The 20,387-nt window shown below is 34.3% G+C and overlaps 1 protein-coding gene across 1 annotated transcript; it reads left to right on the top strand.

The window, feature by feature from the left end:
- Window positions 1-16,071: 16,071 nt before the first annotated feature.
- On the top strand, window positions 16,072-20,149 carry LOC125876772 (WD repeat-containing protein VIP3-like). The gene is made up of 2 exons (XM_049558016.1): window positions 16,072-16,473; window positions 19,275-20,149. The coding sequence occupies exons 1-2, from the start codon at window positions 16,135-16,137 to the stop codon at window positions 19,905-19,907; spliced, it is 972 nt and encodes a 323-aa protein (XP_049413973.1). The 5' UTR covers window positions 16,072-16,134; the 3' UTR covers window positions 19,908-20,149.
- Window positions 20,150-20,387: the final 238 nt, after the last annotated feature.

The raw sequence follows: 20,387 nt of genomic DNA, 5'->3' as shown, positions 1-20,387 counted from the left end.
GAAATTTTTATCTTTGAAAAATTCAAAAAATATTTTGAGACATTAATCTAGCAACATGCATCAATATTGATGTCTTTTGGACTTGAACCATTAGCTAGTGCAGACTTTCTAAATCATTGACTACTTAGTGAGCGAATTTTGAACTAAGTGGTTCATTGAATGAAATAGAAAAATACTCCACGCATATCACCATGTATCGGTGAAAATCAAACTCCTTTGACACCTTACGGTCATGTGTCCTGAATCCTTTTAGCCAAGTGTTTTAAGATTTTCCTGTTAAAACCTTATTGAAGCGGCCTCCACTTCGCACTTAGTGCGGTAAGTTCATCAAGAGTAACTTTGCATACTCCGACCAAATAGTCTATGAATTTCATTAAGACAAATTAATCTCATCATTCTTTGCAACAAAGTAACGATAAATCTATCAAGAGTATTCCTACAAACTCCAACCGAAATCGATTTATAGAGTTATTAAGAGAACATAATCTCATCCTTCTCTTTAGTAAGGATATTGAAAATATTTATCTTAATAACTCCAATCGAGATTGGTTTTATAAATTTATTAAGAAAAAAGAATCTCAATCATGCACATCTACTTATTTCTTTATTTTGTAAATGGAAATTTTATTGATGTGCTTCACAATTGTAACTTTACTTGTTTTCCCTTTGAACCCAAGATTACATCATTAGTTAGGGTTACCATAATGTACAATTAATTTACAACAGCCTTTATTCCCATCCCATTACAAGTTTTCACCACTAACTCTTTGCCTAACCCTTTAGACAAAGGATCTGCTAAATTAAATCTAGACTTCACATATTGAAGCAATATCATGCCTTCCTCTAATAATCTCCTCACATGATTGCGTTTGAGACGAACTAGTCTCGACTTTTCATTGCAGAAATCACTTGAAGCCCAAAATATAGCAGCTTGATTATCACAATAGATAGTTAAATGTGGTACTGACTATCAGCATAGATCGCAGCCAATCAGCTTCTTCTCCAACACAAGACATAGCTATAAATTCTGACTCCATGATTGAGTGAGTAATACATGTCTGTTTCTTTGATTTTCAAGAAATCGTTGCTCCAACCAAAGTGAAAATCCAAGTAGTAATAGATTTAGAGTCATTTGGATCAGAATTCCATATAGCATTACTATAGTATTCAAGAACATCTTAAAAGGTAAAATACTGTATGCCAACATTAATCGTACCCTTCAGATATCTTAAAACACGAATTAAGGCATTTTAATGTTCAACTCTAAGATTACTAGTAAACTTGCTCAAAGTTTCGACGGCATAACCAATATATAATCGGGTACAATGAATGGCATACATAAGACTCCCAACATTCTGATAATATGCCAATAGGTCAAGAACATCTCTAGAGTTTCACATTAGTTTGATGCGAGGATCAAATGGTGTAGAGGCAGGTTTGTTGTCAAAGTGGTCAAACCTCTTTAGGACTTTCTCAATATAACTTGATTGAGTAAGAGTCAATCTCATGATTTTAATACCCAAAATTACATCAGCTTCTCCAAGATCTTTCATTTCAAATTGAGAAACTAGAAAAGATTTTGTTTCTTTTTTACTCTTTCAATATCAGTTCCAAAGATCAACGTATCATCTACATAGATACATATCATAACACCATAATTTTCTTGAAATTGCTAAATATGAAATATCACCACCATTGATTGAGTATCCATTAGAAATCATTACTTGTTTGAGTTTCTCATTTCATTATTTTGAAGTTTGTTTTAATCCATAAGGAGATTTAAGAAGCTTAAAAACTTTGTGTTCAAGCTTCATTTCACTATTTTTGAGTTTGAGAGCTTTGGGGAGGCAATTTGAACTAGGTTTTCGAGTAAAAAATTTTGGGTAACGATTCTTAACTCTAGATCTTCAACTAGCCATTTTTATTTATGGATTTATGTGTTTCAATCAATCTTTGAAATGAGAAATTTGGGCTATCTTCAATAACCCCATGAATTTAATAAAAAAGTAATTTTGAAGTGGTTTTGATTCTTTTTTCAAAATATTTTTTCCTAATGAGTTTCTAAAGCCTTGAGTAATGTTGTCAAGTATTAAATTTGGGATTGAAACCTTATTTTTGAATTTGGTTATTGTGTTGATTGACCAACCTTTCAAGGCAATGAATGTGGGTGTTGTTGTTTCCGAAAAGTGATTGCGAATACTTGCTTATTTATAGATTGTGTGGCTTTGAAAATGATTCAGAATAGGAAGACTCAACTATTGGAGTGATTGTTGATTGATTTATGGCAAGTGGCTTCCTAAACTTTCTATTCTGGTTGAATTTGTATTCTTCCTTCGTTGATTGTGTGTTGGGAGTAATGGAAATGAGTTGAAGGGTTTAAATTATCCACTTGTTATATCTAAATGAACGAAAAAAAGTTGAAATGAAAAGGATTAGGTGATGAACATGATAATGTGAATTGTCTTATTATGACCTTGATGATTGATTGATGAAATGCTTCAAAGCATGATTGTGGACTTGAATTGTATGATTTGTTGTCTCTTCCATATGGTGTGATATTGTTTGTATGGATTGATTGTAAACATCATGATGAGACATGTGATGAGTCATTATGTTGAGGTATTTACCAACGAGTGTAATGATGCTGAGATCTTTGTCGGCGAGTGTTATGATGTCGAAGTCTTTGTTGGTGAGTGTAATTATGTCGATGTCTTTGTTGGTGAGTGTTATGATACCAAGGTTTTTGTCGGCGAGTGTTATTATGCCGAGATCTTTGCTAGCGAGTGTTATTATGCTGAGGTTTTTGTTGGCGAGTGTTACTGTCACGCCCCGAGCTACCCCCGAGACGCGGACACGAGACTTAGGACCACAAGTGATCCCAAGCTAACCCTGCTGACATGATCATGAGCATACTAAAGATAATAAACTGTTGCGGAAGCTAAATCATAAATAAACTGAAAAGATGGGAAATACCCATATACTATAACTGAGATATATGAAATCTGATGAGTTTAATACAAATAAGTTATTAACTCAATACTAAGCTGAATCTAACTATGTCTGAAATAAGCCTCTAAACTGACTAGAAATGTTGGGACATGCCCCAACTAAGTCTAGCAAAACTGAAACTAAAGACTAAAAGCAGTAAGGATAAACATGTCACTAGTCCTCGAAGAATGAGGACTCATCACTGATGTTGCTGAACTGGAGATCGAAAACCGATCTAAGCATGATCTGGATGCTGAGAACCTGAACCTTCATCACGAGAAGATGTAGCGCACGTGTGCATTAGTACTTGAGAGGTACTGAGCATGCAGGATAAAGTAAAGCTGAAATAACATATAACTGAACAAAGCAATAAAGCAATGAAATCATCTAAACATGATATAGATACTGAAATACTGAATACTGACCTAACTGATGCAATGACCAAATTTATAACATGCTGAGACTGTATACTGACTGTATTGAAATATGGTCAATGCAAAAGAGTTTGACTAAACTGTAGGAGCTACTAATAACCGACATAAAACCACATGAGCTAAATGTGGAGTCCGATGTATACGCCCCATCGAGAGGACTCAGTATACCCTGCCAGAGGTATAGAGGCATGCTGGCGTGATCACTAAACTGATGTTGCCCACAGATGGGACTTACACCTATGTGGCTCGTAGTTCTGGGACTATATGGGTACGCTGAACCCTAGTCCAACTCGTATTATGCTACTCCCAATGAATTAAGTGGTTAACTGGTTATGACTGAATTTCTGTAAATACTGGATAGCTCGAAACTGAACATGCAAACTGAGAATGCAACAATTAATCTGATAATGATGCATTCATAAACTGAGGCATGTAAAACTGAATACTGAAATATCTGACCTAGTATGTGTAATTCAAGAACTAAAGAAATACATAGCTAGGGTTTTGAAATTCATGCGATAAACTAAGCAATAACATGATAATCTGATTTGGAACATTTAAATAACTAATTCATGATGATCTGATGTAATTCTAGAAACCCTAGGTCTGTTCATAATCATGGAATCAAGAATCTGACTGAATTCTAGGGACCCAATGGGCGAAAGGAACCCACTAGTGAAATCCCACATACTTGGTGACGAATTCCATGGAGAAATCTTTCGATTTTGGGGCTAGAATTGATGGAACCTTGATGCGTTCTTGAACTGGGGTTCTTGACCTTTTTCTCCTCTTAGCGTTCTAATTCTTCTAAGTTTGATTAATGATTTGACTTAGATAAGTTCTAGTTATGTTTCTAGGCTTAAACTGATTAAAATCTCATGATTTAGGGTTTAAACGATGTATCTTAGGGGTTAAACGAAATTGAAAAAGACCAAAAGACCTCTGAATTAACTGCTGTCGGAGTGACCGACGGATTGAACCTACAGGTCGTAGGTCAATCTACGGTCCGTAGACTGTGTCCGTAAGTCAAGCCTGCTCGACAGGCCTTCACTAAAACGAGCATAACTTTTCGGAGGTCAGAATTTATCAAACTCAGTGGCGTTGGAAAGATAATTCAATTATCCATCATATCATAGGTCATGAGACACCTAATTAATTTTTTGCTAAAAGTTATGACCATCTAAAGTTGACTTAACCACAATTTTCATCTAACTGACTGCTGACCCTCACTTACGGTCAGACCTACAGACCGTGGATCGAATGACGGTCTGTGCTAGTCGACCGTAGTTTGTGTCAGAGGTTGGGTAAGGGAAGTCTCGATCCACGGACACAAACCACGGACCATGGTCTGATCTACGGACCGTGGGTCTGTCCATGAGTCGGGACTTAGCCAAATTTTCTGACTGAGTTCTAGGGAAGTTTTCTGTCACGAACCACGGACCTGCAGGACGGACCGTGAGTCTATTACGGTCCATGAATGGTGTCCGTGAGTGCCACCTGTAACATCAGAAATCTGAAATCTCTATTTTCGGATACAGGGTGTTATAGTTATTATGTCGAGGTCTTTGTCGGCGAATGTTATTATACCCAAGTCTTTATCGATGAGTGTTTTAAAGCCGATAAAAAATGGTTCCGACTAGTGATGATCATTGCAACTTGATGCTCTCGATGATTATGCGTGACTTACTTGTGGATTGTGATTGATGTACTTGTTATGTGTGACTAAACTACTTGTCATTGAGATTGACTTATTTGATTTGTTTGATTGTTAAATTGTGAAGATTGGGTCTGTGAGACGTGTATTGTAGAATTGTTAGGTTGAGCTGATATTTGTGCAGGTTGTAGTTTGAGGAGGTACAGTTGGAGTGTAAGGGGTATTTGATTTTTAGCTAGTTGCTTTGTTTAGTAGGTTGCTTGCTAGGTACCGTGTTGTTGGTACTCACTCTTTGTTTCCACACTTGTGTAGGTTTCGAGCCCAGACCCTTGTGATGTTTATCTCCTTCTCTTGATCTCGAGGCTCGTCAAGGACTTGAAGAGGTAGTTGTTTTTCATTCGGCTAGCCCTCTTTTTCCTTTTCTTACACTTTGTTCCATTTGAGAAACAAAGATTGAGACTTGTATTTATTTCTTAATTCTGCACATATGTAATTAGTGACTTGTACACGTGACAATCACATTTTGGGGGTTTTAATAGAAGAATAAATTTTCTTCTTTTTCTTGTTCTTGTTTTTACTATTTTCCGCTTTACTTTCATTTTCGTTGGGTTGAGGCTGACTTGTCTTAGTGGAAAAAAATAGGTGTCATCACGTCCATTTTTTGGGTCGTGACATAAATAAAAGTTTTTTAAAAAAACTCATAAGATATAACTAGATGTAGTAAATATGATAGGATTTCTTCTAATTATATTAACCAAATTGATTAATGAAAAGAATGAAGGAAAAAAATTCAAAAAGGAGAAAAAATGAGAAATAGTTTTCTAGGTCATAGAGAGGTGCCCCATTATCTTGTCTACATCATGATATATATATCCTCAACATATATATATATATATATATATATATATAAAATTAGCCAACTAGTCAAAATCCTCAACATAATTATTAAAAATAACAACGCTTTAAAATAATTATAAAAAAATATCAATATGTTAATTATATAGCAAATAAAGTGTTGGAAAATATATAATAGATGGAAAATTATAATATCAAAATAATAATATAAGAATTAGGATAAATACTACTACAATAATATTCTTACATAATATATATTTATATAATACTTGAGTCGTGCTAGGAACTGTCCTAAGAAACTATTTCAGCAGTGTGAAATGTTTCCCCGGGATTAAACAAGTCTTCCCTAGTAACATTGTTAAGTCATAAGTTTACTACTATTGATTGTTAAGTACCTAAGAAAGGTTTCATTTTTAAAAGTGTTGGTTTATAATAAGGTAAATGATCAGAATGTTATGATGGTTGTTAGTATTGTGAGTATGATTCACTAGCTATGCTCTCGTGTGTTTTCACTTTTGTGGGTGGATCCCCAGTGGTGGATCATGGATACCAAATCCTGCGATGTTCTCTTGGTTGAGTGGGAATATTGGGAAGATTTGGTTAGTTCGAATGACATAATTGGTGTTGTTAAAGTATTTTAGTAGTTCGACATGTACCACTTGCTTATGAGAGTTCATAGAAGAGCTACCATGTGTAATTATGGTTGTCCGACAATCTTAACATTCATCTAGTCATCGACGTCATGTATTGATTGTGTGTGGTTGAATGTAGGGATCATTGGGTCCAATTTTACTATTCTTAAGAGGTAATCTACAATTGCTAAATCCAGCATTCTATAGTGTGGTTAGAGGGCTTGTATAATTGGACATATCCCTCGATGAGTATCTGATTTCTAAAGAACAAATTTGTTATAACTTAAGCTCATGGAAATTTATGTTGTGGGATGAAGATATTGTTAATAACTATGATTGTTTGGGTATTATGAGTGTGTTGGTTGATTCAGGTTCATTTCTAATTGTAGCGAGTATTGATTTAGAATTGTATCATGGTTATGTGATAGAGGATTCGTCCTGAGGTTGTGTCAAAGTCCTTGATAACATGTTGCATACATGTGTACGATCAACTTTGGTGGTTATTGGCAATAACTTTGTTGCTAGTTAAGTTTACATACAACAATATTTATCACGCAAATATTGAGATGACTTCATTGAGGCATTGTATGGGAGGATGTGTAAGTTTTCAATTGGTTGGTTTGAGGTTGAAGATGTGAAACCTTTGAGGATTGATTTGGTGAAAGATGTTCAAGGTAAAGTGAGAAGTATCCAATCTAAGCTTCTAGCTTCCCAGAGTCGACAGAAAAAGTATGTGGGACAAGTATTCTTAGTTGTTCGCCGACTCAGGTACTACTTCATTCATTCCTTAGCCTATTTTTTCTAAGTTTGTCACTCAGAGACGAGTGATGGGTAAATTGGTATCTATTGTAACGACCGGGTTTCGTCGTTACAGAAAATCTAACGGGGAAAAATTTTGGGTTGGAAAATTTCGTAGTAACTTGAAATTTCCCAACCTATTCCAGATTTGGATGAAATCGAATTCATTAAGGTGTAGGGAATTTGGTAAAGACTGGGTTACTTATTTATGATTTTGATTACATGAGTAGTTAGATATGTCGTTAAGGAATCCGTACGACTTTACAGAATTGAATTCGGGTGAGTAAAACTCCCGGAATCGACCTTAGAGTGAACGGTATTTTTTTAGCGTCGTCGATAAAAGGTGTGTTGTGAAATGGGGGTCTTGGAATTATTAAAATAGCTCACTAATTCCTTGCAAGCCGTTGGGGCGAGATTTTTACCGCCAGGGCGGGACCGCTGTAGCAGGGTGAGGACCGTTGTGGCAGGTCCGACGCGACTTAAGGTCATAAATAAACCCTAAAACGTTTTTATTCTGCACTTTTCGACTTTGAGAGCTAAGGAACGACCCCATACGAGTTCTTGATCATCTTTCACCATTCTTGAGGCTAAATGCAAGATTTTAACTCCCATAATCTGTGTTTCGATTCGTACAACGTAGTTCTTGGGTAATTATTAATGGGAGAGGGTTTTGATCTCAAACTAATGGTGGAAAAAACCCTAATTTGGGTATTAGGATCTTAGGTTTGGTCTAGGGTTATTAGGTTTGTCATAATCCGAATAATTAGACCTTTGATTTTGATCCTTGCGTATATTAATTGTTTGTAGACCTAGAACAAGTGGAAAGAATCCGGAAAGGGAAGATTCAAGTGTCTTGGGGGATTCAAGCTTGGATTCGAGGTAGGTGATGGTTGTGATTTCATGTTGGTGTGATATATGTTTGTAATTGCTCATTATAATATATGTATGTATGTGAATGTTGCATTATTGATCACTCTAATCGTAAATGAGGATAATTGAATAATTGTATGTCATGAATCACCTCTTATTGTATGATTGTGAGAATATACATTGTGATTGTGATTGTGGTTTGTTGAATGGATCAAGTGTTACGTTTCGACACACTAACTTGGATCGGTTGCCACGTTTTGACATAAATATGGGATCGGTTTCCACGTTTTGGCATAAATATGGGATCAGTTGCCACGTTCTAGCATAAACATTGGATCGGGTACCACGAACCGGTATACTAACAGTTTGGGTTTGGGTTCCATGAGAGGACCATTGAATTGGATTCCGTGAGAGGACCATTGAATTGTGTTGTGTATCTACTTGTGATGATTACGTTCATATCTAATGATGATTGATATTGGAAGACTGTATGTTGCTCTAAATTGATAACTAATGTGTATTATTGAGAACGTGTGATGCTATATTGATCCTGAAAAGATGACTACTATTCTATATGTTCGGTATATGCCTGTTTTATATTGTTGTGGTTACTTGCATGTGTTTCACTTATTGGGATAGTCGCGCGATCCTACCAGTACACTGTGGTTGTATATTGATACTGCACTTGCTTATTCTTTGTTGAGTATAGGGCATCTTCAAGCGGCTATTGATAGACCTCAGGTAGGTGACTATTGAGCGTGACTGGATTCAAGGGTGAGCCAATTCTTTCAGGCTGCCATGGATCTTTCTTATTTAAGTCCACTCTTTTCGGACTCCGACTTTTGTTTAAGGTGTTGTTTAGTTTCGGGGTTTTACCCCTTGTTCTTAGACTTGTCGTTAGTAGAATTTTGGTTCAATGACTTTCAGGTTCTAAGAGTTGTTATTCCGCATTAGTTTGGTTAGTTTTTGTCAAAACCTTAGAGTTTATGGGGACTCCAATTTTATTGTCATTTAAACCTGCTTCCGTATCTTTAATTGCCTTAGTTTTCATAAAATTTGTTAGTTTGGGTTGTAGTAATGGTTCTCCCATCAGAGGTTTAGTGTGGGTGTCAATCACGATGGTCTGGATCGTGACAGTTTGTGCGCATTGTAGGAACATGTAACACATCTATAAGGGCTAAAGTTTTTCCCAAAGTAAGTTTCAGGAGTATTTTACCCTTACCCAAGACATAATAGTTCTTGAGTTTCCAAGGTAGACTACTCCATTGTCATCCCCTATTGATGTATATGAGTTAAATGCTTCTCGATTTGCACAGATGTGCCGAGTAGCCCCAGAGTCTACCACTCATTCTTTTATATGTGATACAATGTTTACTTGAGAAATAATAGCTGCAATAATTTCATCTCCTTTAGCTAAATTTACCTTGGGAGGATAACCATTTTCTTTGTCATTTTTTATTCTCTCTATACACTGTGCGGCATAATAACATGATTTTTCACAAGTAAAACAAGAGCCTTTTTTCCCCTTAAAATTGGGATTATAAGATTTGTAACCTTGAGACTTATTAACATACCTTCTCTTTGAAGGACTCCTTTTTGTAGTTTGATATATCACAAACTTTTGACAAAGTGACTGAAATAGTAGCAGCTATGGTAGCACCATCATAAATATTATCAGTAGTATCAAGACATATATTATGTGCCATAGTTTCTTAGATTGTTGGAAAATATATAATAGATGGGGAAATTATAATATCAAAATAAATACAAGAATTAGGATAAATACTACTACAATAATATTCTTAAGTAATATATATATATATATAATACTTGAGTCGTACTAAGTACTGTCCTAAGAAACTATTTTAGCAGTGTGAAATGTTTCCCCAGGATTAAACAAGTCTTCCCTAATGAATTAGAGGATACGGGAATCAACAAAATATAAATAATACAAAAGAAAGCAAGTCAAAAGAAGATATTAAGAATTGGCTAAGTATTACTACTTTCCTAAGTTGTTCGCCTTCAATACTAAACCAACCAATATATATATATATAGAGGAGCAAGGCGGTGGGAGACTTCTTCACAACAACAGCTTGGAGAGAAAGCAAATCAACAACTTGGCCACCAAGTTCAATGACCTACGTGATGATGTCAAGTGCAAACTTGGCTATCAAGTTTAATGACATATGTGTACTTAGTCATCAAAATAATGTCAATTAAACTTGATGAGCCAAATTTGGCTCTAATTAATTAAAATGTTTTTTAAAAATATCCAACATAAAGTGTATCCTAATATAATTCATTTCCCTCCCTTTTATTTCTCAACTTAGGCTCACCTTTGCCTTACTTTGACTCCATTACGCAATGAAAAGGAAAAAAAAGACTTCATTACCCATTTTTCTCCCTCAAATTTTTCTACCCAAAGTTTCTCTTTTCTCTCTCTCACATTTTTTTTACCTTTTTTTCTCTCACTTCAAATAACATATCCTTTCCTTGTTTAACCATACTCCATAGTATCTCTCTTCGAAATTCGTCCATTTTTTAAAGAAATCTCATAAATCTTTCAAAAGAATTTAACCCACCGATCCATGTAAATACATTGTCATCAAGTAACCTTTGAGATTTTTGATTTATTGTGTATTTCTTATTTTTTGCGATTTTAATCGTATGATTTGATTTTTTTTGTTATTTATTTTTGTATTGGAGATATAATAATAATCTATATTAACATTCATATATACATTAAGGATTCTTCGAAAATGTAGGTTCTACGACTAAAATGGCTGAAGAGAGCAGGTTTAAATATTAATATGATCCTACACACATGAGGAATGAAATCAACATTCCAAAAAGAAATTATGGTGCTGAAGAAGTTGATGAAATTGTTGAAGATCAAAATGATGAAGAACAACTTTATGGCCTGTTGCATTTTGTATCTAAACTATCAAATTGTATTCTTAACTGTTTTTATGGCATGTTGCATTTTGTATTCATTACAAAATTCATGTGGTATCTTGCTAAATTTGGATTTTTAGGTGTAACTTGTATATTTTTTGTAGGTGGTATTTATTTCAAAGTATGTATTTGTTTCCTTTTATATTATATTATAAGACAGTGTATAAGTAGTTTTACAGAATTTTGTATGCTATTCTAAATTAGGCTTCATGCAATTTTGTATTTATTTTTTATTTTGTATTCATTCTAACTATATACCAACATTTTTTGTGCTTACTTTGTATTTCAATATCACTTGTATCTCAATCTCACTTTGTATTTCAATCTCAATTTGTATGCCAACAAGTTTTATATTTCTTTTTTATTTTGTATTCATTCTAAATGTTTGCCAACAAGTTTTTGTATTTTTTGCGCTCACTTTGTATTTCAATCTCACTTTTTATTATAATCTCACTTTGTATGCCAACAAGTTTTGTATTTTTTTTTTATTTTGTATTCATTCTAAATGTATGCCAACCAGTTTTATATATTTTGTGCTCACTTTGTATTTCTATCTCACTTTGTATTTCAATCTCACTTTATATGCCAACAAGTTCTGTATTTCTTTTTTTATGTTGTATTCATTCTAAAATCTTCTTCACTACCAACAAAAATCTCAAATCAATCGACTTCAATTTGACATAGATTGAGTATTATCAATGGAGTGTTAAAAATTGATATTGGAAATTTGAGGAATAAGGGAGAGAGAAGTCATATCGATTTTTATTTGGAATGTAACTGATGAGGAATTTCAGTGATCTATATCTTATTTGATATATTCTCTCCCCTGATTTTTTCCATTATTTATTAACTAATTGTATTTTTTTTCAATTACGCAAATGAAAAAAAAAAATCAGCAATATAACAAACTAAAATATTGATATTTTTAATAAATCTTGAAACCGTGGCTATGAGTCCTATTAAATGCTAAAATACTACTGTTTTGAAAAAAAATTCAATTTATATCTCAAGCCTTTTATTATACTACTGTAATAAAAATATAATTTCACTTGTGTAAATTGATTTGGACGATTAATTGGGTGTAGTAATTAGTTGAGTTTTTTTGCAAAAATCATCCCTCAAGTATAACCCAAACTTAGGGTACATCCTTATGGTATAATAATGAACAAAAAAATCCTTTTACTATCCCAAAACTTGCATAAGCATCTTTTTTGTTAAGTACCGTTAAAAACTAACGGAAAGAAAAACAACTGCTAAGCACATGACTTTCCCCCAATAACTCACAAGAAGTCCGGACTCTTCTATCATACTTTTGTACAGAAAAATAATTTGATCTATCCCACTTTCAGCTTAACCTTCAGCAACGCATCCCTAATTGAGGATTGAAATTGACTACTCATATAACTGATCATTGCACTCGGTAATTTAGAAAATGCGCAATCGTTGGCAATTCTGGAGACCTCTTGAAAAGCAATTTGGAGAGGAAATTAGCAATGATGATGCAGTTATATGAGACAATATGACTCATGTTAGTAAGAAATACACCAAGCATGTTGGCCTGAAGGGAAATTTTTGCTTAGAAACATGATTTATCAACGGTCGGTAAGGTGCTTATAATTAAAAGTGTCATTCATAGACTTCAATGCAATGATAACGAAAATTTGAAAACTTTGTTCCTAACTATCGTATAATGCAGAGGTGCCAAAATAATTTGATGAAATCAATAGAATTAGCACTTTTCATGTGCGACATTGTTAACATTAATAATTTTTCTGTTGATCCTAGTTACACATAATGGACTCCATACTTTTCTACACCAAGAAAATGGCACAACCCACTTCCAAGGAGGGCATATTACCAACTCTTAGAATGCCTTGGAGTCATACAGATTCATTCTCCTATGTGAGCAAAGAGGAAGCGAGACTAGCCTAATGTGCCTAGTTGAGAAATAATAAACAACGCTCACAGAAATGCATTGCGTAGCCGACAAGAGGAAGGATTGGTCTCACTTTGAAAAGAGAGAAGATGAGAATTTGGAGTTGTAGTAAAAGTAGTTGTTTTATGTTGTATCAGTCTCGCTTTGAGCTTTTCGTATTAAACGTATCTTGTGTGTTTGTCAAGCGCAATGAAAGTACTCTAAGTTGCCTAAAAGCATTTATTTTTTCCTTTTTTCCACCTTGAGCATTTTAACACTTCAAACCAACAAAAAGGCTAATATTTCACTTGAAAAATAGGACCAAAACTTGCACAAAGAACACACACTCAAAAAACATCAAGGCAGCTACAAAACAAGAAAAAACTAATAAATTGATTAAAAAACTGGTTAATCAGTACAAAAATAACATAAAAATCAGCAAAATCAATACCAAACTAGCCAAAAACAGCAACACAATAGAAAAAACAGCAAAAAAGTTGATAAACCAGTATATACAACAAGAAAATCAGCAAAACAACACCAAACTAGCATAAAACAACAAAAACAAACGGCAATACAACAGAAAAATTGGTAAACCAATAGTAATTTTTTTTTAGGCAAAACATAAGAAAAACAACATGAAAAGACCAGCAAAACAATAGAAAAACCAATTAAAATAAGTAGAAACAGAGTCTAGTACCATTAAATTAACATAATAAGTAAATGAACAGCAAAAACCAGTAGCATATCATCAGTTTGATACACAAGAACAAAAAAAAAACTCAATCAATAAAAAAAAGTATTTTCTTCAATCATTCCTGCCGTTTTGAAAGTCATGTTCTTATCAATTGTTTTTCTTTCCGTTAGTTTTTAACAATAGTTAACATAAAAGGATGCTTATACAAGTTTTGAGATAGTAGAAGGATGTTTTTTATTCACTATTATACCATAAGGATGTACTCTAAGTTTGGGTTATACTTGAGGGATGAATTTATTTACTTCACTATTTAAATTTCTCTCTTTGCACTTATCTGAACAATTTTACATTATCTAGTTTAGGGGCGTGCAAAAATCGATCTAACCAAGAAATCGAATCGAAAAAAACACTATTGGTTTATTGGGCTAACGATTTTTAAACGATTTCGCAAAATTTTTTATTGGGTTATTGGTTCGGTTTTCGATTTTATGATTTTTGTTAATGGTTAAACCGATAACCCAATAAGACTATACTAAATTTACTATTTTATCCCTAGACCAGTAAGCCCTAATTATATAACATTTTACAAACCCTACTACTTTAATCTCACTATTACTTAAAACCCTAATTATTGTTTCATTCTGTAATTGCAAGCACACTTTTAACTTGAATGTGCCAATTGCCTAGACTTGCTGAAAAATGATTGTTACTTTCATACTTTTTCCTTTGAATGTGTCTAAACTTGCAAGAAAAATGATTGTTACTTTTATGATTATTACTTTCATGCCAAATGCTGGAAAAATCATATGGTTTATATGAAAATTTTCTTACCGTGTATATTCATATCTATGAGTATTTTCTTATTGGTTAAACCGAAAACCGAACCGTTAAGTACCATAAACCGATAAGAAAAATGTTATTGGTTTAGTTATCGGTTTGACGTATTTACAAATCGAAAACCGATAAACCGAATCAATAACACATAAAACCGAACCGAACCGACCGATGCGCACCCCTAATCTAGATTTTCTTAATACATAATCATGTTGTACGTCTATTTTTAGTTGCTTATTAAATAAGTAAGTTTGCATGTTTAATCACTTCACTGTCTAGTTGTACATGTTAGATTGTAATTGATTTTACACTAACTTATTTTCTTATCTTAAATTGAAGGTTTACATGCTAATCACATAACTATTTTTTAGTTTAACAAACTCATTCACCCATTGTCTATTATGTAAACCCCATATAATAAACAAATTCGACTAAAACCCACATTTATAGATCTCAAAATATGCTTAACACCTTCCTTTAGAAGTAACTAGAATCCTTATCAATTTCTAGTGATGTAGACTACTAAATGGAGTTGTTATCTGTAAATTAGTTAGAATGGTGCCCTAATGCACCTTAATTTGTTAGGTGACGACTCTTCACTCTTTTGAATCCTAAAAGAGTTGTCGTGTCAATGGCTATTCTTTTACGAGAAAAATGGGGTGCGACAAAAGTTATTCATGATAGACTTCTTATAGCCTAGAGCTGGCAAAAGAGCTACACAGATCAAAGGCTCATGATTTGGAATCAATAGTTAGAAAGAAGGTATTGTTAAAGATAACACCCATAGATGGTGTCATGAAGTTTGAAAAAAAGAACAAGCTTAGTCCAAGATTTATTGGTCCATTTGAGGTACTTCGACGCTTTGTGGTGATGGCCTATGATGAGTTAGCCTTACTTCCGGTTCTATTAGTTGTGCATCAAGTATTTTATATGTTTATATGAAAAAGGTTATATGTTTATATTAAAAAAGTATCATTATGATGGTTCCCATGTGATTCAGTGACACTTGATATAGTTAGATCTAAATCTCACTTTTGAGGAAGAACATGTAGCTATTTTGGATAAATGGATTTCAAAATTAAGGTCTATATGGAGTTAACTTTAGTGAAATTACAATGGAAGACATTATCTGGTGGAGGAACCATCAGTTATTGTGTTTCAGTAGGTTTAAGGATGCAATTGGTAAGGAATTAAGTAGAATGATTTAGAATATAAAAACATACAGAAGTCCATCAAACGATTTCACCTAAAAAAAAATATATGACTAAGGATAAATATAATTTTTTTCTAAAGTATAAAGACAATTACAATTTGTTTTAGTTAATTAACGAATCACACTAACTACGTATCGAACCTGAATATGCCAGCCCGGAGGGAAGGGGACCAGATATGTAATTATTGAAATTTGAAGGTTGCGTAGTGAAAATAGATTTTACTTTATAGCAAAGAAAGTGACCAGAGAGACCTTCAATGTCCTAGGGTTTAACCACACGGGATCACCATGAAGCTAGCTCCACTAGACAGTATCCAAAATGCGCACGAAGACTCACTTTGGACGGCAGCGTGGGTCCGATCGGACGGCGATAAACCGGCGCTACTTCTCACCGGAGGGCTTGATGAAACCGTTAGGTTATGGGACCCAACCAAACTCACTTGCCTTCACACAAACACTGGTCATTGCCTCGGCGTTGTATCAGTCACTGCTCATCCGAATCGGAGAATCGCCGCCTCTGCTTCTCTAGACAGCTTCATTCGAGTGTTTGAGGTTGATACTAATAACACCATCGCAACTCTTGAAGCTCCTCCATCTGAAGTCTGGCAATTGCAATTTAGTCCCGATGTAAGCAACACATTTCCTTTTATTGAAAAATTAAATTGCTTTTTGCATTCTAATAGCGATGTTGTTTTATGTCTAGTAAATGGGTTGAAGAGATATCACAATCATACCAAAAGAAGAAGTGCAAGCTTTAATCTTTTTTGACTGTCTATAATTGTGGGCAAATTGTTCAATTTTTATCTATATACCTATTTATGGATTTATGCCTTATTTAGCATACTGAGGCAGAATATTTGAAGCTTGTTTCTGAAGAGTAAATTTGGAATCTTGCTCAATAATTCATTACCAGCTCCTAGGGCTAGTTTTGGTTTACTCCCTCCATTCCAATTTAAGAAACAAAGAGAAACTTTTGAATCTTGTAATCTTATAAATTTGTGGTCTTAAGCTTGCCTTGGAATTGAAAACTTACTAAATATAGGGAAAAAACACTCTTTCTGGGACAAGACCAAAAAGGAATGTAAGACACTTAGTTGGGACAGAAGGAGGAACAAATAAAAGCAAATCTCAAAGTAAAGAGTACAAACAAGCGGACTAGGTCTTACCTTTCTAATCTTATTGAGGCATAATAAATCTCTTATGTGATTTTGTCAGCAAATACGATCGTTTTTTAAGTTGTAAGTAATGTTAGTCCGAGGAGTTGAGATTTGGTTAGAAGTGAGTGGTAATAAGTAAAGTATAGCTTTGGTTTATGGGGCAGGAACGAGTTTGTAAGGTTCTGTATTTTCCTAAGAGTCAGTTTGCTAGGGATAGGTTTCTAGAGTTGTAATTAATATACCTAACAAACAAATAATCAAGGAACAACTATCTTAAAAGGTTAATTTGTTAAATTACTAGTAATATAGGGTGTGTTCGGTAGAAAGAAAAATGTTTTCCTAAAACCTAAATTATTTTCATACTTATTTTGTAAGCCGAAAAAATTGTCCCAAGGTATATTTATATATATTCAAGGCAAATACTATGTGGATGGGTAGGGGAGTAGGAGTGGTGGATGTGGGGGCTATGGGAGTAAGAGGTGGCGGGTAGGATGTGGGGTGTGAGGTGGAGTGGTGTGCCACTTATGGAATTTGGTTTTCCTACTTTCACTAGGGAAGTCATTTTCCTCATTTTTAACGAACTTATTTTCCGAAGATGTTCTTAAAAAAATTTGATCAACCAAACATGGAAAACTTAGAAGATATTTTCCTCCATACCAGACATACCCATAACCTCACGAAATCCAATCCCTTTCACTAGTTGAAGTTAGAAATTGTTTTTACTGATTTGTAAACAAAGATGATAATAACTTGACATTAGGAGCAACCAGATGGGATTAGAAGAGTTAGTGACTAATGGATTTACTTCATCTATCTTGCAATGTTATAAGGATCTTGTGTTGAGGATCGAACGTGAAAAGTTAAGTTTGATAGTTGAATCTCTTGCCAACTTCATTTAGAATACCTAAAGTCAATACCACATCATAAGTTTTTCCTTCACTATCATGGATTTAAAATAGAAATAACTGCTCTTAATTTTATCACCTAATGAGACTCACTGGTTGCTAACTTCATCATTGCTGCAAATGCGATATTTTATGAATAGTCAGTTACATGGATGGAACTAAAATGGAGTATATTGGATAACTCTTGCCCAAAATAAACTTGATCTCTTGAAAGATCTAGCAGGATGAGGAACCAAAACCCTTCCTGAGAATAGGTTTCCTTAGCTTCAAAACAGTTTGATCGAAGTCTTCTCAGAGTGGTTTCCTTGCGTGAAGATAGTGCAGGTTAGCACTTGACATTGAAATGAAGAGTATATCTGTTTAATCAAGTGCTAGATGTTAATAACAATTCTCACCAAAGAGTTGATATGCTGTTTTGTCATCAACGTATTTTAAAAATATCTTGGTGCTTTTGGATATTTTATATTGCAACATAGTGAGGTGCCGAAGATTTTGTTCATACTTGGAACAGTACTGAATTATAATCATTTTTTTTATTCGTTTATGCAATTGACTATGATAGTTGTTAAAACTTCACTGAGAGAAGATGTAAGACTGATGTTGCCTATGGAATATTTTATATTTCTTGATAATGAATTGTTGTGATCTTTGTAACTTATTTACTTTTTTTTAATATGTTTTCTGGTAGTGTAAGGTGTACAGTGACTGGTTTTTTTCCTTGGTTGATGATGGGGCTTGTAAAATATTTATCATTCATCCTATTTCCATTTTTTTTTCTCTTGTTTGTCTTTAGTTTTGTGTTCATCATAAATCAGGATTTTATTCTCTCCCTGTGTGTGCTACTTGATTCATTGCCATGTGATGCTCAATGTTTATACTGCAAACTGTTGTGGATGCAAGGAAGTCAATTAATTAAGTATTTAATTATATTTTTAAAGTAAATTTATTTATTTATAATTTAAGTAGCTTTATTTATTATTTTAGAATAGGGTTTTATGTTTCATAGCTTCATAAGGATTAAGGTAAGTTATAGTTATTATTTTGGAATAGGATTTAGGTCTCCTACTTTCATAAGAATTAGACTTCCTATTGATGTAATAAGATTCCTATTTAAAGGGGCATTTGATGAATAAATTAGGAAGTCGTTTTTCAGCTCCCTTTGAAGAGCTGAAGAGATCGGAGTCCTCTCTTTTAATGAACTCTAAGATTTCAGCCTCCCTTTAATGAGCTGAATCTATATATGACCCTTGTGAATCGATCCTTCCCTAAAGATTCATAACACAAACATTTTTGTACATTTTTACTTTTTCTACTCATGTTTTCTCTGATTTTAAGCAGCCACATTATGGTTCTCCACATTTTTCAGGGTAGCACTTTGGCAGCAGCTGGAGGTGGTAGTTCATCAGTCAAGCTATGGGACACCACTCAGTGGCAACTTGTTGCCACATTGTCAATTCCGCGTCAAGGAGGTTCACAACCATCCGAGAAAAGTGGCAGCAAGAAATTTGTCCTCTCAGTTGCATGGAATACTGATGGGAGGCTTCTTGCCTGTGGTTCAGTTGATGGAACAATCTCTGTTTTTGATGTAGCTCGTGCGAAATTCCTCCACTTCTTGGAAGGCCATTGCATGCCTGTGCGCTCTCTTGTGTTTTCACCTTCACTCCATGATTCAAGGATACTTTTCTCAGGATCAGATGATGGTCATGTGCATGTGTATGATGCTGAGGGAAAGACCTTGCTCACATCTTTGTCAGGTCATGCGAGTTGGGTTTTGAGTGTGGATGTTTCTCCAGATGGGGCAGCCGTTGCAACAGGTTCAAGTGACAAGACTGTTAAGCTGTGGGATCTTAAAATGAGAGCAGCTACGCAGACATTAACTAACCACACAGACCAGGTATGGTCTGTGGCTTTTGGACCGCCATCAAGGATTGATGTTAGGTCTTGTATGCTTGCCAGTGTATCTGATGACAAGAGTATATCTTTCTACCAATACTCCTGATTGTCATGCGCTGGTACCTTTTTTACTGCCATCTCTTTTCACATGGCCTGTATGTGAATTAAGAATGTACAAGAAAGTCATTAGCTTTTTATTTCGTCGATACAGAAAGAAGATTATATTTGAATATCATACACAGCCAGCTGGTGCTATTGTGTAAATTGTCCTTGAAGCACATTAGTTCGGTTTGTAGTTAGTGGCTTTTTGTGAAGCAGATCGTGCTAACATGTCAAGTTTTATTAAAACTAGCATTTATGCATTTGCCATCATTTGGAGAAGCAATTACAAATTTCCCTTATTGGTGAATTTGTTGGGTTATATAGCTAGCCATCCCCTCCTCTTCTTCTTCTTTTTAATGCACCCCACCCATCCCACAACCCCTTTATCCCCCCCCCCTCCACACACACACCACCACCACCTCCCCAAATTCCAATTTCTTGAGTATTTTTCGGATCTTCTTTTAAATTTTTAGTTTTTTTATAT

The sequence above is a fragment of the Solanum stenotomum genome, chromosome 9 (assembly GCF_019186545.1).
Source record: "Solanum stenotomum isolate F172 chromosome 9, ASM1918654v1, whole genome shotgun sequence".
Classification (NCBI taxonomy): domain Eukaryota; kingdom Viridiplantae; phylum Streptophyta; class Magnoliopsida; order Solanales; family Solanaceae; genus Solanum; species Solanum stenotomum.
This window is presented reverse-complemented; position numbering and strand designations above follow the sequence as displayed.

What these genes read in the sequence shown, in the direction of transcription:
- LOC125876772 (XM_049558016.1), top strand. Translation starts at nt 16,135, where the DNA reads ATGAAGCTAGCTCCACTAGACAGTATCCAAAATGCGCACGAAGACTCA. An exon ending in AATTGCAATTTAGTCCCGAT is followed by an intron (nt 16,474 to 19,274) that starts GTAAGCAACACA and finishes CACATTTTTCAG; the next exon opens with GGTAGCACTTTGGCAGCAGC.